The sequence below is a fragment of the Vipera berus genome (assembly GCF_964194415.1).
Source record: "Vipera berus genome assembly, chromosome: 8".
NCBI classification, from domain to species: Eukaryota; Metazoa; Chordata; class Lepidosauria; order Squamata; family Viperidae; genus Vipera; species Vipera berus.
In genome coordinates this window covers 23,179,439-23,196,999 of record NC_138211.1, presented here as the reverse complement: position 1 = coordinate 23,196,999, position 17,561 = coordinate 23,179,439, and the positions used below count along the sequence as shown (strand labels likewise).

The window sequence follows — 17,561 nt, the reverse complement described above, 5'->3', positions numbered from 1 at the left end:
GACATTCATTAGGTCTGTATCCCATTTCTTTCCACAAGCACTCCCTAGGCTAGGGTATGTGACCCTTTATTTCTCCCAGTGACCATCTAAGTTGAGCTAAGTGAACGACTACCTTAAAGACTGTGCTTGAACCTACATTTCCTTGGTTCTAATCCAACAGTTTAATTGCTATACCACATTTTAAGCTTAATATTTTGTGTGAACCGGGCCCCTTTTTCAGCAGAATGATATATCTTCCAGGTCAATTTCCTCAAGTCCTCAGTATCAGTTGAATATTCACAAATAGAAAATCATTCTAATCATCCTAGCCGTTTCATGTTTACTTCAAAATTTGTACTTCCCAATATGTGCAGAAAGGATAAAAACAGTGTGCTTTCCCCCGCTATTATAGCACATTGCATTGCCATAATGCTTACTTTTTCATTATTGCAAAATTGGGAGGTGTTTCAGGTCCCTGTTTGACACTTAGGGAAAAATCACTAAAGCTGGTATATTTACAATTGAGCATTTACAAAAAATGGTGTCTTCTCAGCAATAATTGGTAGGACTTGCTGCAACTTAAAATAGGTAATGTAGGTAATGCAATCATATGACCACATTTTTTCCATAATCAACTTGCCAGAACACTTGACATCTGAGTTTTCAGTAATTTTGCATAGCTAATCTAATAAAGATTGTCTTACTGGGTTTAGGGACTGTGTGGGTGATATAAAAATTCCATAGAATAATAAATAATAAATGCTCAATTTATGTATATTAGCATAATATCTAATGGGAAATATGACACACATCTGTACCTATATATAAATAAATTGACGCAGAAGCAGCAACTCCAGACCTTTTGACGGAGTGGCAAGTGCCTCTTTCCCTCACCTGCAGCTTGTGCTGCTTTAGGCTTATTTTACATACCCGAATGCTCAAATGTTCCACACAGATTGACAAACTCTACAGGGGTTATGGTGGAGAATCGGGTGTCCCTTGTGTCAGAGATCACCCGACTGGTGGAACATTGACTTGAGAGCTGCAATTTGTTCCTGTCTTCCCAGAGTTGGTTGTTAATGGCAGTTCTGGACTTCTGTCTTGCCCTCCAAGCGTAGATCCCATCTTTGGAATCCGCTCCCTTCTGAGCACAAAACGGACTGGTGACGCAGCTTTCAACAACCAGTTCAGTGCAGGAAAGGCAGCAGATTCAGTCTTGCCATTTGGCAACAAGGGACAGCCCTGTCCTCTGAACTCAAAGTCACAGGTGCTGCCAGCCAGGTGGTTGCAGTCAAGCTAACCCTGGCACAACCCTGGATGGGCAGGGATGGGATTCTGATTCAGATATCTAAGTCAGGCTTTTGAGGCTGTTGAATCCCTCAAATCCCTCTTCCCCAGCAGTGCAGAACACTTATTTATGATAGTGGCTTCCAATTTTCATACAGGTTGTGGCCTGTGGGCCCTGTTAGGTGGCAACACTGGACTGATCTAGGAAAACTAAGCAGAGCAGGGCTTGGCTGAATTGGCTGAGCAATATGAGAGTCCTTGGCTTAGCAACCATTTGAACTGATGATGGAAGCCCCAAAAGGATATTTAGACAGGTTCAAAGTTCCGAAGGCTGCCCTCCCTCATCACATAATTGCATTTTAGGCCCTTGGAAAATGGCTCACATTTATGGCCATTGGCAGCATCCTGCATGTGATCATGATTTATATAATCTTTGCTGAAAACTGGCATTTGCTTCCAGTTTCTGGCAAAAAATGTCATTGTGTACAATGGGGTCAATTAAGGACCACTGTGCTCAATGACTTCCACGAAAAAGGTGGTAAAATTGGGTGCGGTCATGTGTTGATCTGCAAATCAACTGGCTCAACTTTAAACCATAATTCAATTACGGTCATAATTCAAGCAATATATGTAAAGTAGACAGGAACCTGAAAAAACTTTCCAGATATGGGCAGGGTAACCACTTAAATACTGTGGCAAAGAAGAAAGACCATCTGAATATAATGATGGAGAACCAAGAATCCTGCTTGAGACAAAAAAACCTTTAACTCTGTAACCTCATTAGGGCGTTTTCTGAGCAGATGGGTGAGAAATCAAGAGAGCCGAGCAGTCAATGTGGGAATGTAAAAGGTTTAAGCCACTGGATTTGTATAGGGAAAAAAGTAACAATTCAATGAAGTTGGTGAAATAGATTGTTCAGAATTATTTTCCATTATTACATGGAGGCCAATAAAGTGCCTAGCACAGCAGGATTGTAGCACTGCATGCACTGCTGTTCTTTCGTCATGGACTATCACATTACCCCAGGTTTGCTTAACCTCAGGAAATAGCAGGATCAGGTGTCCTCAGACCATTAACTTGGCAGTAGAAATGATTTAAAGTACATTTTCCCCCTCTGATATGTGTAAATGTATACAGCTGGGTGCCAATATTCAGCCAGTAAAAAATGCTCAGGGTCTATTTAAATATGGTGCCTGGTAGACAAATGGATTCTGCATGAGGAGGTAGAGCAGCTTTTTGCCCCTAGGCCTGGACTAACCATGGCCGGGGCAGGGCCCAGGCTCTGCCCCCTCAGCATTTCAGCAGCCCCTGGAGCTTCTCTTAGCTTCTCTTGCAACTGGAGTGAGCGAGGGGGACAGCAGAGTCACGGCACTCTGCTGCCCCACTTCGAACGCATCTGGCTGCCAGCTGAGGGGAAACTTTCAGAGCAGAAGAGAAAAGACGAAGCATAAGGATAGACCCAAATGAAAGATAGATTGAAGGGAAAAATAAAATTCTGAAGTTGAAAGGAATCACAAGGATTGTCTAGTTCAATCTGTGGTAAGAAAAGCAATTAAGCCATCTTCAAGAGATGGCTGTTAGGTGATTTCTTAAACATCCAGGGACAGAGAGTCTGTAATCTCCATAGGTAGACTATTGTCAGGTGAGGAGCCTGGATAGAGTTTAAAAGCACTGAGTTTTTTCCATGTCACGTATTCATAAGAAGCTGATCTACTAACAGGCCGAGGCAAATCAGCACCAGATAAGTCAACAGACTTCAAGAGAGGGCTAGATTAGGTCTCTTACGGGGTGGGGTGGGGGGAAGAAACCAATGATGCATTTGACCCTGCCCTTGGGCTCAGCCTAGTGGTGTCCTACATCTATTTTCCTTTTGTACAGCTCTTAAAAGGTTTCCCCTTTTGAGTTGTGTCCGACTCATCTCCGTTTCTTAGCTGAGGGAGGCAGCATTGTCCAAAGACACATCTGTGGTCATGTGGCCAGCATGACTATACCCGAGGCACATGGAACGGGTAGATGTACAACTGGCTTACCACACCAAAAGTCAGCATTAATACCTCTACACTGAATTAGATTTCATAAGGATGGGATTTCATGATACTGAGGCCTGTATTATTCAACATTTTTTAAAGAATTACTGGGATAGAGCCATGGTGGCATAGGGATTAGAATGCAGCACTTCAGGCTAACTCACTGCTCAATCCAGGAGCTCGATTCTAAGTGGCTCAAGGTTAACTCCATCCTTCTGAGGTTGGTAAAATGAGGACCCAGATTGTTGCAGACAATATGCTGACTATAAACTGCTTAGAGAGGGTTCTAAAGGTATATAAGTCTAAGTGCAATTGATATTGCTATAGTAGAATTGATGAGCTGCCCATCAGATTTACAGATTATACAAAATTAGGAGACTTGTTCAATATCTAGGATGACCAAAATAGATTGCAATCTGGACAGGGTGAAATGTAAAGCATTATGTTTAGAGAGGTAACACATAAGGCATATATATAAGATGGGGGATTCTGCTTTGAAATACTAGATTTGAGAAGAACTTGGATGTAGTCATGCAAACTGAATACAAGTCAGGATTGTGAGATGGCTGCAGTTCTTGGCTGCCTTTGAGGAAGCAGTGCATTAATACATGTGAAGTTCCCCTCTACACTGAGGGGGGCACACCTGGAGTCCTATGTACGATTCTGGGCACATTTGCAGAATGATATTGGCAGTCAGAACAGGTTCAGAGGAGAGCAAGAGATGATAAAGGAATTAGGAATGTTCAGTTTGGAGAAGAGAGGAAATAAAGGAGACAAATCAGCGTTCATACACATAAAATAATAAGACAAAAATGGATTTGTAGCCACTGTATCTAGATGGCAAGATTTGTACAAGGGGTGCAGTGGCCTAGCACATGGTCCCCAATCCCCGGTCCGTGGACCGGTACTGGCGCGAGGCATGCCAGCAACCAGTCTGCACAAACAAGCAAAGCCCCATCCGCGAGATGCAGGCAGCACACAAAACCACATACCCTCCAGTCCATGGAAAAACCTCTCTCCACAGAACCAGTCCCTGGTTGGGGACTTCTGGTCTAGCAGTTAAGATACTGGGCTTGTCAATTGGAAGTTTGGCAGTTCCAGACCTGACTACTATGTGACAGGGTGAGCTCCCCATTCTTGGCCCAACTCCTGCCCATCTAGCAGTTTGAGAGCATGCAAATGTGATTAGATAAATAGGCACCACTTCGGTGGAAAGGTAGCCCCACTGTAGTGCCATCAAAAACATGTTAATGGTGAGAAGCTCACATGGAACTCTATTACTTCTTGTCCTGCCTTCAGTTGCTTTGGAGAGTAAATTGAGGCCCTCCTCTGTGTGATAGCCCCTCAGATATTAGAAGACTGCTTCTAATCCCAATCCACCCCAATCCACGTCTTAGGAAGACAAAAACTCTTGGAGTCAGTTCTAGTCCAAAAGGAATCTTTACTAGGACATGTTTGGTTGTGGGAACACAAGATAGGACTTAGTATTGTTTTAGAAATTGAAATTTTATAAAGGGTACCTGGTTCAACCCCCCCTCCCTCAACCCCATTTGGTCAGCCCCCATCCTTCTACTTCGTGTCATCCCTTTCGTGGGGAAAAAAAGGAACTTCGAGTCTTTATGGTTATTGCCTTCTTCCTCTCCAGAATTAAAAGAAGACACAAGCCAGATGCCTTCTTCCCTAACCCTCCCTTTTGATCCCCCCTGTTCAAAAGGTTTCCTTGGTCTTTGAAATAACCTAAGGCAGGCTGAATCCACATGTGCTCCTCCTTCCTTGGGAGATGGAAGAATCCATAAGGGGGGGAGATAATGTTTTAAACATACATTTATGAATGTGATATAAATGGATTCTGACACTGCTACTATGTCATCTGTACCCAGTTAAAATGTTACATAAAATACACAATGTTTCCCAGTAGACTGGAGCCCTCCTAGGTTGGAGCTGCAAGGGAAAAGAAATAATAATAGAACTGCAGTATAGCAAGTTCAAAAACCCAAGGTTCATCAAACCAGAAAAAACTTATAGAATAGAATAGGACCTTGGAGGTCTTCTAGTCCAGTCCCCTTCTCAAGTAGGAGATCCTACACCCTACAGTTCTGCAACCATTCATCATATGTTTTAGCCTCCAGCCCCTAATCATTTTGTTGTTCTTCTCTGCACTCTTTCTAGATTCTCAACATCTATTTTTGTATCATGTTGACCAAAACTGGACACAGTATTCCAAATGTGGCCTTACCAAAGCAGTATAAAGCAGTGCTACTTTACATGAACTTGATACTATCCCTCTGTTGACATAGCCTAGAACTGCATTGGCTTTTTTGGCAACTGCAGCATATTGCTGGCTTATAGTTAAGTGGTTTCCATTGGAACACCCAGATCCTTCTTACACTACCAGGTACCATCTATTCTATACTGGTGCATTTGGTTTTTCTTCCCTAAGGTGTTGAGACTTTAGTTTTCTCACCTTTTAATTGCACTTTGCTGAAGTCTGTCAAGTGTTAGTTATTTCTCCCAGTTTGGGGTCATCTGGAAATTTGATGAGTTCCTCTTCTATCTCCTCAATCTAAATCATTTATAAAAATATCGAAGAGAACTGGGCCTAGGAACCTTGTAGTACCTTCACTACATGCTTTCCTCCATTAGATGTAGTCCTAGCAGTTCTTAGCTTGTTCAGTCTTCTATGATGCATTTAGTATTGGCCTGGGGACCTGACATTAAAATTGACCAGAAGAACCTTTTCCAGGTCTTTACAGATGTGCATTATCCCTGCTGTGTTGATTTTAATATCTGCTACTCATCTTTCTATTACCTTTTTAAAATAAAGATAGAATAGGGTTTGAGTGCTTCAGCTTTCTTTTAATCATCCATTAATCAACTTGAAGAAACTCTTATTGCTGGATTATGCCTTTTATCTGTCTTGCTGGTTCTGTCTCTACTTTTGACTTCATTCCTGTATTTCTGAACTGAAGCTTTGTAACTTCCTTTGTCATTTCACCTTTCTTCCATATGCAATAAATGAGCCAGTCTTTAGTGAGTCTCAGCTCCTTCCCACACTGGTTCTTTGTGAGATGGGCAGATAAAAGGGGAATACAACCAGAAACATTGACAACCAGGTCAACATTTATTAGGACTGCATTGTCTTTTTTGGCAGCTACAACTCACTGTTGACTTAAATGGTGATCCACAGGACACCTAGATCCCTCTGTTACTACTGTTCAGCCAGGTGCCACCTATGCTGTATCTGTGCATTTGGTTGTGCAGGACATTACATTTCTCACTACTGTACTGCATCTTGTTGGATAAGGCCCAGCACTTATGCAAGTCTTTCAAGATCCTTCTATCTTCCAGTGCTAGCAATTCCACCCAGCTTTGTGTCATCAAAATGTCATTGTCATATTAGCAACTCAAGCAACTGAAAAGTACTCAAGTTAGTGCTGCAGATAGAACTTTACTCTGAGATAGGTTTTGGTAACTTGAATATCAAGTATGTTTAAGAGTAAGAAAATGGAGCCTTACTTCTTATTTCTTTCCCTACTTCCAAGGGTTAGATTACTGAACTTCAAACATGGCCCAAACAGCTCTGGAACTGCTCTCAGCTCCTATTGCAATACTAAGTTTTATATGCTGGCTTGTAAAGGATAAGGTCATTTCATAATAAATATTCCCCATAATCACAGTTAACAGACCTTGAGAATGGAGCAGAATCAAACCAAACACTTCATGCTTTAGACAAAGACTCTTTTGTTAATCTTTGGTGGACCACCTTTGCCCAGCCTAGTGTGCCAGTCTAATAACGTTCTTCTTGCAGACCTGTGCCTAGAGAATACATGGAGGCATTTGGTAGACCAGGGCAGCTCCACAGAACTACATGGACCAATCTGGATCTAGCAACAGGGAGGAGGGAGGACCTTCTGTTGTGTTTCAGCCTCTAGATCTGTGCATGGCATCATGGGGTGGCGGACAGGATTCCCTTGAATTAAATTAGACTTCGTGACTTCATGGACAGGTACATGCAGGTTTCTTGAATAGAAATGTGATTACAGTTGCTTTCTTTGGGATCTATCATTTGCTTTCCTAACTTACAAATGGGCAAGCCTTCTATGTGCCCAGATGGCAACCAGGCCGTATCTGGGCCATAATAAACAATCATTGCTTCACTTCTGATTCAGTTCCAATTTTTTCTTTATTAGTCTCAGACCAAATACATAATTTAATTTTAAACTACAGAAACACCAGAAAAACACTAATATATAACTTAAAGAACAAAAGAAACCTCGAGTCAATTAACCAGGCAAAAATATATCCCTTGGCTTTTGTAAACCACAGCTATCGGAAGAAACTTGGCAACGTTTGCTTTACTTTGTAGAATGCAAAAATTACAAATGAAAGACCAACAAAACTCCTGCAGCTCGAAAGTTAAGACAAAACGTATAGGCTGCCGCGTCGCGAAGTGATCTGGGTTGGACGCAGGGAACGGGAGCCGCGGCGCTCGGCCAGGGAGGGGGGATCTCGAGACCACCCAGACCCAAATTCTGGGCTTCGGTCTCCGAAGTAGATGGGCTGGCGGCCCGCCGAAGGGCCGCCTGAGCCCGCCCCCCCCCCCCCGGGCGACTCCAGGGGCCCGGGAGAGGCCGACGCTGTCCCGGCCGAAGGAGCCGTGCCTGCAGGCCGCCAAAGTCCAGGGAACCTTTTCCCCCTCAGGGCGGCTTCGGCCCGCGCCACCCCCTTGCCAGGCAGGGTTCCCGGGGAGCGACCGCATCCTCTCCCCGCGGACCCGCCGCGCTGCCCGGGCAAGAAGAGCGGCCTCGGCCCCGCGCCATTCCGCCCGGAGCCGCCCCCACGCCGTCAGCCGCAGACGGGGCGGGGCGCGCGGCATCACGTGGGCCAGGGCTATAAGAAGGGCTCCCGAGCGCGCCAGAACAAGCCGGCGAGCTGCGGAGGGGGAAGGCGGCTGGGTGGGCGGAGGCGAGGCGTGCACGAGGCCGGCCGGGCAGCTATCAGCGGGGCGCCCTTCGCGGCGCGTCTGGCTCCGGCGCGGGGTCCTTGCCGGGAAGGCATCTTGCGGCTGCCCGCGAGGCCTGCCTGACGCTCGGCTTTCCATTTGCAGGCGGAGCGGCGGCGGCGGCCGGGCGCGGCGCCATGGCGGGGGTGTGGGGGGGTCCGCGGAGCCGGTCCGCTGCGCTTCTCTGGTAGCAGCGGCCGGGCGGCCCTCGGCTGCATGGCGTCGGCCGTGCCCACGGCCCTGGCGGTGGGCCTGGCCACGGAAACGGCGGGGGCGGCGGGCCCGCTGGGCGCCTTCCTGTGGATGCTGGTGCTGGGCTTCGCCATCGCCTTCGTGCTGGCCTTCTCGGTGGGCGCCAACGATGTGGCCAACTCCTTCGGGACGGCGGTGGGCTCGGGCGTGGTGAGCCTGCGGCGGGCCTGCGTGCTGGCCTCGGTCTTCGAGACGGCGGGCTCGGTGCTGCTGGGTGCCCGGGTCAGCGAGACCATCCAGAGAGGGCTGATCGACGTGGGGCTCTACACCGCCGCTCCGGAGCTGCTCATGGCCGGCTCGGTCAGCGCCATGTTCGGTGAGCGGCGGGCCCGTCGTCGTCGGGGAGGGAGGGGAGGGCGGCGAGGGGGCCGAAGCGGCGGGAAGGCCGGCTCTGCTGACGCCCTTTCCCGGCAGGCTCGGCCGTGTGGCAGCTGGCCGCCTCCTTCATGCGGCTGCCCATCTCCGGCACCCACTGCATCGTCGGGGCGACCATCGGTTTCTCGTTGGTGGCCAAAGGACAGGAAGGAGTCAAGTGGTCCGAGCTGCTGAAAGTCGGTAAGCGGGAAGGGAGCGGGTCGGCTCCGGGGGGCGGAGGACATCTGGCGCCTTTGCCTTCCGTAACGGCGCTGCTCCGGCTGCTTCTGCTCCCCGCAGTGCTGTCCTGGTTCATCTCCCCGCTTCTCTCCGGCGTCATGTCCGCCCTCCTGTTCTTCATGGTCCGGACGTTTATCCTGAACAAGGTAGGTCGGGGGCCTGCAAAAGCGGGCCGCTTCATCCCCGCCGCGCCTGCCGTGGGCAGATAAGGCCTAATCTCGGCTCTCAGCGGTCGGGAAGGGAGCACGTGGACGGCCCGGGAGAAAGACGGCCGCCCTGGGTATCCGGTGGGCGGCAGCCCCAGGAGGCCCTTTGGCAGAGGGGGGGAGAGGGCATTAGCGCTGACAACCTGGCCTGCACGTGTGCATGTGGTCAGGATAGGTGCTGTCTAATGGGAGTCTCCAGGGGAGAAAAATGGTAAAACGCCCCAATAACATTCTCAACTAGTTAGTTGTTCCTTGTGCTCTGCCTGAATGAAGTTAGTGAAGGACAGCCTACTACTGCTTCTTTTGGTAACTGGTTTCCCAGTTGTCAGGTTTTGAGTATAGGGAGGTTTTTCCCTAGTACAGCTTACAAAGTCAGTTGAGCCCAAAATTTCTGTTGTTAAGTGAGACATTGAGTTTTGCCCCATTTTATGACCTTTTTGCCACAGTTGAATCACTGCAGTGAATCTGGCTTCTCCATTGATTTTGCTTGTCAGAAGGTCACAAAAGATAATCACATGATCATGGGAATACTGCAACAGTTGTAAATGTGAAAAATGGTTTTACTTTTTTCAATGATGTAACTTTGAACGGTCACTAAATGAACTGTACAGGACTACCTGTATTGATTTTTTTAAAACTTTAAAGTTCCTGCACTGAGAGAAGGTCATGGTTGCTACCTGGCTTCTCTTTATAACCCCCCCCCCCCCCCCCCCGCAACAATAAACCTCCTGGTCCTCTGATGGTTTTCTGGGAAGACCACAGAAAGTGTGGGTGGGTTGGGATGGGAGAGGCTGAAAAAGCTACAGAAGCCTCAAGTGTTTTCTGCCACAACTGCAAAACTATGAAATTTATAGTTCTGAAGTTGATCAATTAATAGCATTTTTTTAGAAGATTCAAAGATAGTAAATATTTCCTTTTTCTTCCCTGTAGGTGGCAAGATTAGCGTTGGTTTTTTAAAATATGTCACGTTTTTGCATTGTATTTAAAGAAAATTTCTGGATATGTTGATAGTAATGGATGTCATAAAATATATTTTTTGTAGACAGATCCTGTTCCAAATGGATTACGTGCATTGCCCATTTTCTATGCTTGCACAATTGGGATCAATCTCTTCTCAGTCATGTATAGTGGTAAGTAAGTAAAGTAAGTAAGTAAAGCTTCAAATATTGAGGTTTAATTTTATAATCCTTTATAAGCTTCTTAATCAAACACAGAATTTTACCCCTTTTGCTTTTCAGGACCGAACTCTTCTAGAAGGCAACTGGTCTGGGCCATTACAGAAGGCTGCAGGCTAGCATACGATGAGTTCAACCTTAGCTAGTTATCCTGTCCAAGAGGCCTGTTCACTCTGTAAATTACTAGAGTCCTTTCTTCTTAATCCACACAGGAGCGACTATTTCTGACTTGCTGCTGGTGTTCCACAACCCCCCCTCAGTTGCCTGCAGACTCTGATCTGACCTCTCCCTTTCCTTCTCATGCTGTCTTCTGCTGAAACTCAGGATTCTAGTTGCTGCTTAACCAGAACATTTCCCACATTCTTCTAATCAAATTCCTACCAGCTACGAGGCTCTGGGTGGATTTTTCACTCTGGCTCTCCATGCCTTGAATATTAGATTCCAAAGAATGTTCCTGTTTTCCCCTTGTCCATGACGTGCTGGCAACAATTGCATGGAAGAAGAATGTCATATTTCTATGCTGGAACCTTCTGAATCTCTTGAAATAATAAACTGGGTTTTGGTGGGAGAAAGAAGTTGGATTTAGCATTTTTGCTATAAACCAGGGAGATGTCATATTTACAAGGGCATTTCTGCTGGAATGCAGCCTGGTGCAACAGGTCTAAACTGCAGGTAGTTGAATTAACTTTTAAGTGCCTGAAACTGCCTTTTCCCTTTGGTGCTTACATTGTGCTAGAGCGATCCTTTTGTGTGTTACTTGAAATGTATATATGAATAATGAGTAAGATACCTCAGCCATAACCATCTCACCTGGAATTTATTCCCAAGATCCTCTTACCAACCTAATTTTTCTAATCTTGCAAAAATATTCCTATTTATTACTTATTTTGGATGCTGACTGATTGGAAAATAATCAGTTGTTATACCAAATTTGTGGATCCCAGGTTTTGCCTCAGATAGGCTATCTGTTACTGGCATATTATCTTTCTCCAAGAAAATAAGTGATAAAATGAATAAAAACATTCTTGTATGGGAGAGCATTGAAGTAGTTGGCAAAATATGAGCAAGGAAAGAAAGTAAGGCCAGAGTGAAGCTGATTTAATAAGGATCAGTAAAATATCTACGTTTCTTTTCCCCGGAATTGCCATTTCTACGAGACACCATAGTTTTATTTATTAATGACTGCATTCACACATTAATCTGGGCAAAAATGGATCTGGGTATATTTTCGTTCAATGTATGGTAGAAACCTTATTGTCCTAGGTAATTCTGTGAACCAGAATGCAATGTAAGGCAAAATAGCGTATTATCTTGGGCTTGGCATGTAAGATGAACATTGCAATTGTATTAACTTGGGTTTAACAGACTTCCACAGTGAGGGACACCAAATGGCAAACATGCAATGGACTAAGCATATAGGTGCTTTGGTTATGTAAAAGTCATGTCATCCTGTAGTAATTTACTGTAACATGCAAAAAGGAGGTGAAAGGTATTAACATCGAAAGGAATGGGGCTGCATTATCCTTACTAATTACGAGCATATGAAACTACATTTATTCTTGTATTAGAAGAGGCTCTTGCTACTGTGTTTCAAGATATGTTATTTTATTTCCTAGTGCTGGGCTTTGACAAAATTCCCCTCTGGGGCATCATCCTTATTTCTTTGGGGAGTGCTATTTTGTGTGCTCTCGTCGTCTGGTTTTTTATCTGTCCAAGAATGAAGAAGAAAATTGAACGTAAGTAGATAAAATGTAATTGAATTTGAGGGTGATGGTGTTGAATAGTTGAGTATTTAAATGTTATGCTTTTAGACCAGCTGTCCCCAACCTTTTTGAAACCAGGGACTGGTTTTGTGGAAAACAATTTTTCCCACGGGAGGGGAAGAATGGTTTCATGTGCTACCTAGATCCATGCATGTGCAGATAAAGCTTCACTCACTTGCGTGAACTGGGTTCCTCACAGGCCATGGACTGAGGACCCCTGTTTTAGATGACTGTCTAAACAGTTGAATTTAAATGTAAACCATTTGATATAAATGATGCTATGTTCATGTATGCTGCAAGTTGTTTTTAGTGCCAGGTAACTTTACATAGTTAAAGCAAAGTCCAGAGTGTGTGTTGAACACAGCCTGGGCAGTTCCAGTGTAATCTCAACTAATCAATTGCAAAAGTGGGAAGGATGCTTTCAATGCTATACTGATAGCAGTTCTGTGCTTGCTGGGGACAGGGTCACTCAGACTGCAGAGTTTATGCCTAAGATCCCCACAGCTGAATGTTGTTGGCATCTCTGTTGTCATAGCTGTCATAAAAGTGAAATAGTTGGTGCCTTTCCGATGTGAAATCTTGGAGTTTCTAGAGCCATGCACATTACGTTTTTAGCTCTAGCAAACAATTTCCTTTTTCTTATTCCAACCCGTTCCTTTGGAATGAATTTCCGTTTGGATCCTATTCCAAAGCATGCTTGGAAATACAAGATGGAAGTTATTTTCTCATCCTAAAATTTTAAGCAATCTGCAGAACCTTGTGACTCAGGCCACATGGTTATATCTGGCACAGGACAATACATAAAACTATTGCATATAACCTTATGGTGGGAAGGAGGAGTTAACGTAGTTTTTGGGTATTATGGAGTGTGAATTGTCATACCCCTTGTGATTTGCAGATCTTTGCTACTTGGTTAAACTTTGGATAAGCCTTGGAATTAGTTGGTTTTCTTAGTTGCAACTTGCTTATTTCTGCAGAAGAGATAAAGACCAGCCCTTCTGAGAGCCCATTAATGAGGAAAAAGAACAGTCTGAAAGAACAAGATGAAATTAAGACTACAGAAAACAGTATTGCTGATGAAGAAGAGAGAAGCAACGTAGTTGATACTGTGCCTCACAAAGCAGCTCTTGAGGAAAGAGCCGTCTCTTTCAACTTGGGAGACTTGGAGGAGATTCCGGAACGGGAGAAGATGAAGGAAACAGTCATTGACAGTGGTGAGTAGAGGTGACTAGTAAGTGCCGGGGTAGGCTCAGTGGAGCTCTGCTAATGATTTAGAAGAATAAGCACTTGGTAGTTATGTAGCAACTTACATGCTGTTGAAGTTAGACTGCCTACTTTATGTCTGCAGGAGCCATGCAGCTTCCCAATGGGAGTCTTGTTCAGTTTAACCATATGGTGAGCAACCAGATAGGTTCCAGTGGACATTATCACACTGTGCATAAAGATTCTGGGCTGTATAAGGAGCTCCTTCATAAACTCCACCTGGCCAAAGTGGGGGACTGCATGGGAGATTCTGGAGATAAGCCTCTGCGGCGCAACAACAGCTATACCTCTTACACAATGGCAATCTGCGGCATGCCTCTGGATTCTTTCCGAGTCAGGGAAACAGAATCCAAGGGAGCAGAGGAGATAGAGAAGTTGACGTGGCCAGGAGTAGATTCCAAGAAGAGGATCCGCATGGACAGCTACACCAGCTACTGTAATGCTGTGGCAGATGCTGCCCACCCCACCGATGTGGATTTGCAGCAAGTGGAGATGGGGGCTGTTAATATGAAGGATAGCAGTTGCTCTCTGGATGATTGGCATGACCAGGACAAGCCGGAAGTGTCTCTGCTCTTTCAGTTCCTGCAGATCTTGACTGCCTGCTTTGGCTCTTTCGCTCATGGAGGAAACGATGTGAGGTAAGTGGCTGGCTTGGTCTGGTTGACCTGAAGTAATTAATTCTTGTTACTTTATGCACAAGAATAAAGTTGCTGTTGGGGCAGAGTTGACCTTTGGCAGGTTACTCCTGTCCATTTATTGAGATAAAAATATTACCCAGGTTGATGGCGGGGGCTGTTTTTTTCTTTTGCCGCTTTAGAGGTATTTGAGATGGTTGATTGACCTGATGTGTTTTCTCTCTTGGCAGCAATGCTATCGGTCCTCTTGTTGCCCTGTACCTGGTGTATCAAACGGGCAAAGTGTCTTCCAATGTAGCCACTCCTATTTGGCTCTTGCTCTACGGAGGTGTTGGGATATGCACTGGCCTGTGGATCTGGGGAAGAAGAGTCATTCAGACCATGGGCAAGGACCTCACTCCCATTACACCTTCCAGGTAGGAGTCATTCATGCACAATAATGTCATAGCCTGGGGAGCTGGGCTGGAACTGAGTGGGATTATGTGAGGGCCTCATGAGCTTGAAACTCAAGGATCCTTTGGAACTTTTCATAAACATTTTTTTCCTAATCCCATTGAATTTTCTGTCCTTGTCTGATTTCTATATTGATTGCAATTTTCTTTTCTGCAGTGGCTTTAGCATTGAGCTGGCATCTGCTTTGACTGTAGTCATTGCGTCAAATATTGGTTTGCCTATCAGCACAACCCACTGTAAAGTAAGTAAAAAAGGACCTCTGTAAAATGAATGTTAACATGATTGATTGCTGGCAGCCATCCTGTTAAGGCCTGTGATTCTTCTACACTCATCTCTGACTTTTCTCTGGAAAGCTCGGAACCTCACTCCAGTTTCATTCTAATACTTGGCTTGAAGGAGAATAATTCTTGATTTTCCAAGTCAACTGTGCACCCTTTATATTGGCCTTTATATTAGACTATATGTTCTTTGGACTTCATTGCAAGGGTTGTACCGTGTTTCCCCAAAAGTAAGGCCTACAACAACAATAAGCCTTAGCTTGATTTTGGGGGATGGGCCTAATATAAGCCCTATCCCAAAAATAAGCCCTAGTTTGGGGGCTAGGGCAGGGGTGTGGAGCTGCCCCACCTGCCCCGCACCCACTCACCTCTCAGCCAGGCCTCTCCTCACCAGCTCACTTCTTCTGAGGCCTCTTCTGCAGCCAGGCCTGCATTTCTTAGTCACAGGACTTTCCAGAAGGCCTTTGCAGCTAAAGAACCAAGCTATGGATTCAATCCATAGCTCGGTTCTGCATGACCTCAGCAGCCGAGGACTGAGCTATGGGTTGAATTCATAGCTTGGTACTCTGCTACGTAAGCCTTCTGGAAAGGCCTGACTGCAAAGTGCAGGCCTGAATTGGGGCTGTCAGTGCTGGAGGTGAGGTGAGGCCTATTCTGAAAATAAGATCATCTGCCTCTTTTGGAGGGAAAAAAAAATAAGACCCGGTCTTATTTTGGGGGAAACAAAGTACAAGCTTTGAGTCCAGGGAAAATATGTGTGGGAATGTATGAATGGCATTTAGTTCCAACTGGGCAGAGTGCTGCTTCATTAAGTTATACTTATATCTCTTCCAGGTAGGATCAGTGGTATCTGTAGGCTGGCTGCGCTCGAGGAAAGCTGTTGATTGGCGTCTGTTCCGCAATATTTTCATGGCCTGGTTTGTTACTGTCCCCATTTCTGGAGTCATCAGTGCAGCCATCATGGCTCTATTCAAGTACCCTATCCTGGGAGTGTGAAACAGGTGTGCTGAGCACCTGGTAGCTTTGCTGCACAAGTATCTGTGTTTTCTCGCCAAGTGGCTGAAACAGTGTTAGGGTGGCTCCACCAATTGCAAAAAGGACAGTGTGTTATTTGTGCTGTATCTGCTTTTATGCACAACCTCTTCCTTGAAACTAGAAAAGATCTAGGTCTACAAGTCATTGTGTCTATATTTCTAAACTTTTTTTATCTGGCTTTAACTTCATATTTAATGTCAGAGGTATCATTCTTGTTTTGCAAGCTAAACAAACTAGTGAGCACAATGAGAATGTAAGCTAGCAGAAAATTGTGGTGAATACCACTTTTATAAATAAAACTTTTAAAATAAAAAAACGCTCTGGGATAAATTGTATGGGTGGGGCAATGATGACTTTATAATAGTTGTGTCATTGATATAATGTGCTTGCAGTAGCAGTACCCAAAATAGTTAAGATTACAAAAATTGAATTAGTTTTAAAAAATCTATACAATTAAAAGGCCTGTTACAAAGCAGAGAGGTTTGGTTAATAAGCCTTCCTTATTCGTTTCTGAAAGAATTGTAAGGTTCTTGTTTGGGGGAACAAGTAATTTCTAAAGTCCTTTGCTAAGTGTGTGTGAGAGAGTGAGAGATACAGTATCTTATTTAATACTTTTTTGGTACCTGGAATAATTCTTGGAACATTCAGATGAATAAATATTTAACAAACCTTGCAGGAACTGTGTTTGAAAAGTTCTGTATTATATATATTGTACAGTTCTAAGAATGAAATTAAATATTTCTGCCCTGTTAAAAGCCATTGGAATTTTCATTTAACCTTCAGGATATTGTTGTTGCCTCCTCCAAGAACTAATTTCTTTTAAGACTAATTTCTTTTAACTCATGATTCCGATTAATGAGACAGTTCAACATTCAGGCATTGCTTTATCTAAAAAGTCTATAATAATGAAATGAAGCATCGGCACTCATGGATGGATGCCAGAATCTGAATTCTCCCCTTGACCCCCACATCATACAGAATTTCCCTCCCTTATTTACATGTCATGAATCACATTTACCAATTCAACACACGAAGTTTCACATGTCATGAATCACATTTACCAGTTAATTCAACTCACTTCCCTTCTGAAGCAGCTCCCTTATTTTGTCAAAACATCCGGGTTGCATTTCTCCTGCAGTTAAAGCAAAAGGCTGCCTCTCATATTGTCAGTGCAAAAATACGTCAATGTACGTGCCCCCCCCTTACAAAAAGGACAGATCCTGTAATGTAAATAAAACACAAGTTTGGGTTTGTTGGGGTGTTCCTCATAAAACTTTTTGATAAGAGTGTCAGCTTTCACATCGGTACACTTCACCCAAATGGCTTCAGACAGTGGGTATATCTTCCATTGTACTAGATACTGCAATTTTCGCTTAAAGATTCTAGAGTCAAGAATACGTTTCACTACATAAAATGGGTCTGACCCGCTGCTACGAGGGGTCCAGGTGCCTTCTTAGGGGGAGGTCTTAAAGTGGAGGGCCGAAAAGGTTTCAGTAAGCTACAGTGGAAAACCAGGTGAATTTTCCCCAAAAGTCTGGGGAGTTTCAATTTTACTGTGACCGGGTTGATGATTCTCACAATGGGGAAAGGCCCCAAGAATTTCAGTCCCAAT

General features: G+C 44.6%; 1 protein-coding gene across 1 annotated transcript; it reads left to right on the top strand.

Moving 5' to 3' along the window:
- Positions 1 to 8,230: 8,230 nt before the first annotated feature.
- Positions 8,231 to 16,704, top strand: SLC20A1 (solute carrier family 20 member 1). The gene is made up of 10 exons (XM_081333740.1): positions 8,231 to 8,863; positions 8,962 to 9,102; positions 9,202 to 9,287; positions 10,390 to 10,477; positions 12,139 to 12,258; positions 13,263 to 13,499; positions 13,634 to 14,186; positions 14,414 to 14,599; positions 14,793 to 14,877; positions 15,749 to 16,704. Exons 1-10 carry the CDS (start codon positions 8,512 to 8,514, stop codon positions 15,908 to 15,910), a joined length of 2,010 nt encoding a protein of 669 aa, XP_081189866.1. The 5' UTR covers positions 8,231 to 8,511; the 3' UTR covers positions 15,911 to 16,704.
- Positions 16,705 to 17,561: the final 857 nt, after the last annotated feature.

Excerpts from the sequence above, each read along its gene's own strand:
- SLC20A1 (XM_081333740.1), top strand. The coding sequence starts at position 8,512 with ATGGCGTCGGCCGTGCCCACGGCCCTGGCGGTGGGCCTGGCCACGGAA. Across the intron at positions 8,864-8,961 it reads CTCGGTCAGCGCCATGTTCG|GCTCGGCCGTGTGGCAGCTG; the intron begins GTGAGCGGCGGG and ends CTTTCCCGGCAG. Across the intron at positions 10,478-12,138 it reads CTTCTCAGTCATGTATAGTG|TGCTGGGCTTTGACAAAATT; the intron begins GTAAGTAAGTAA and ends TTTATTTCCTAG.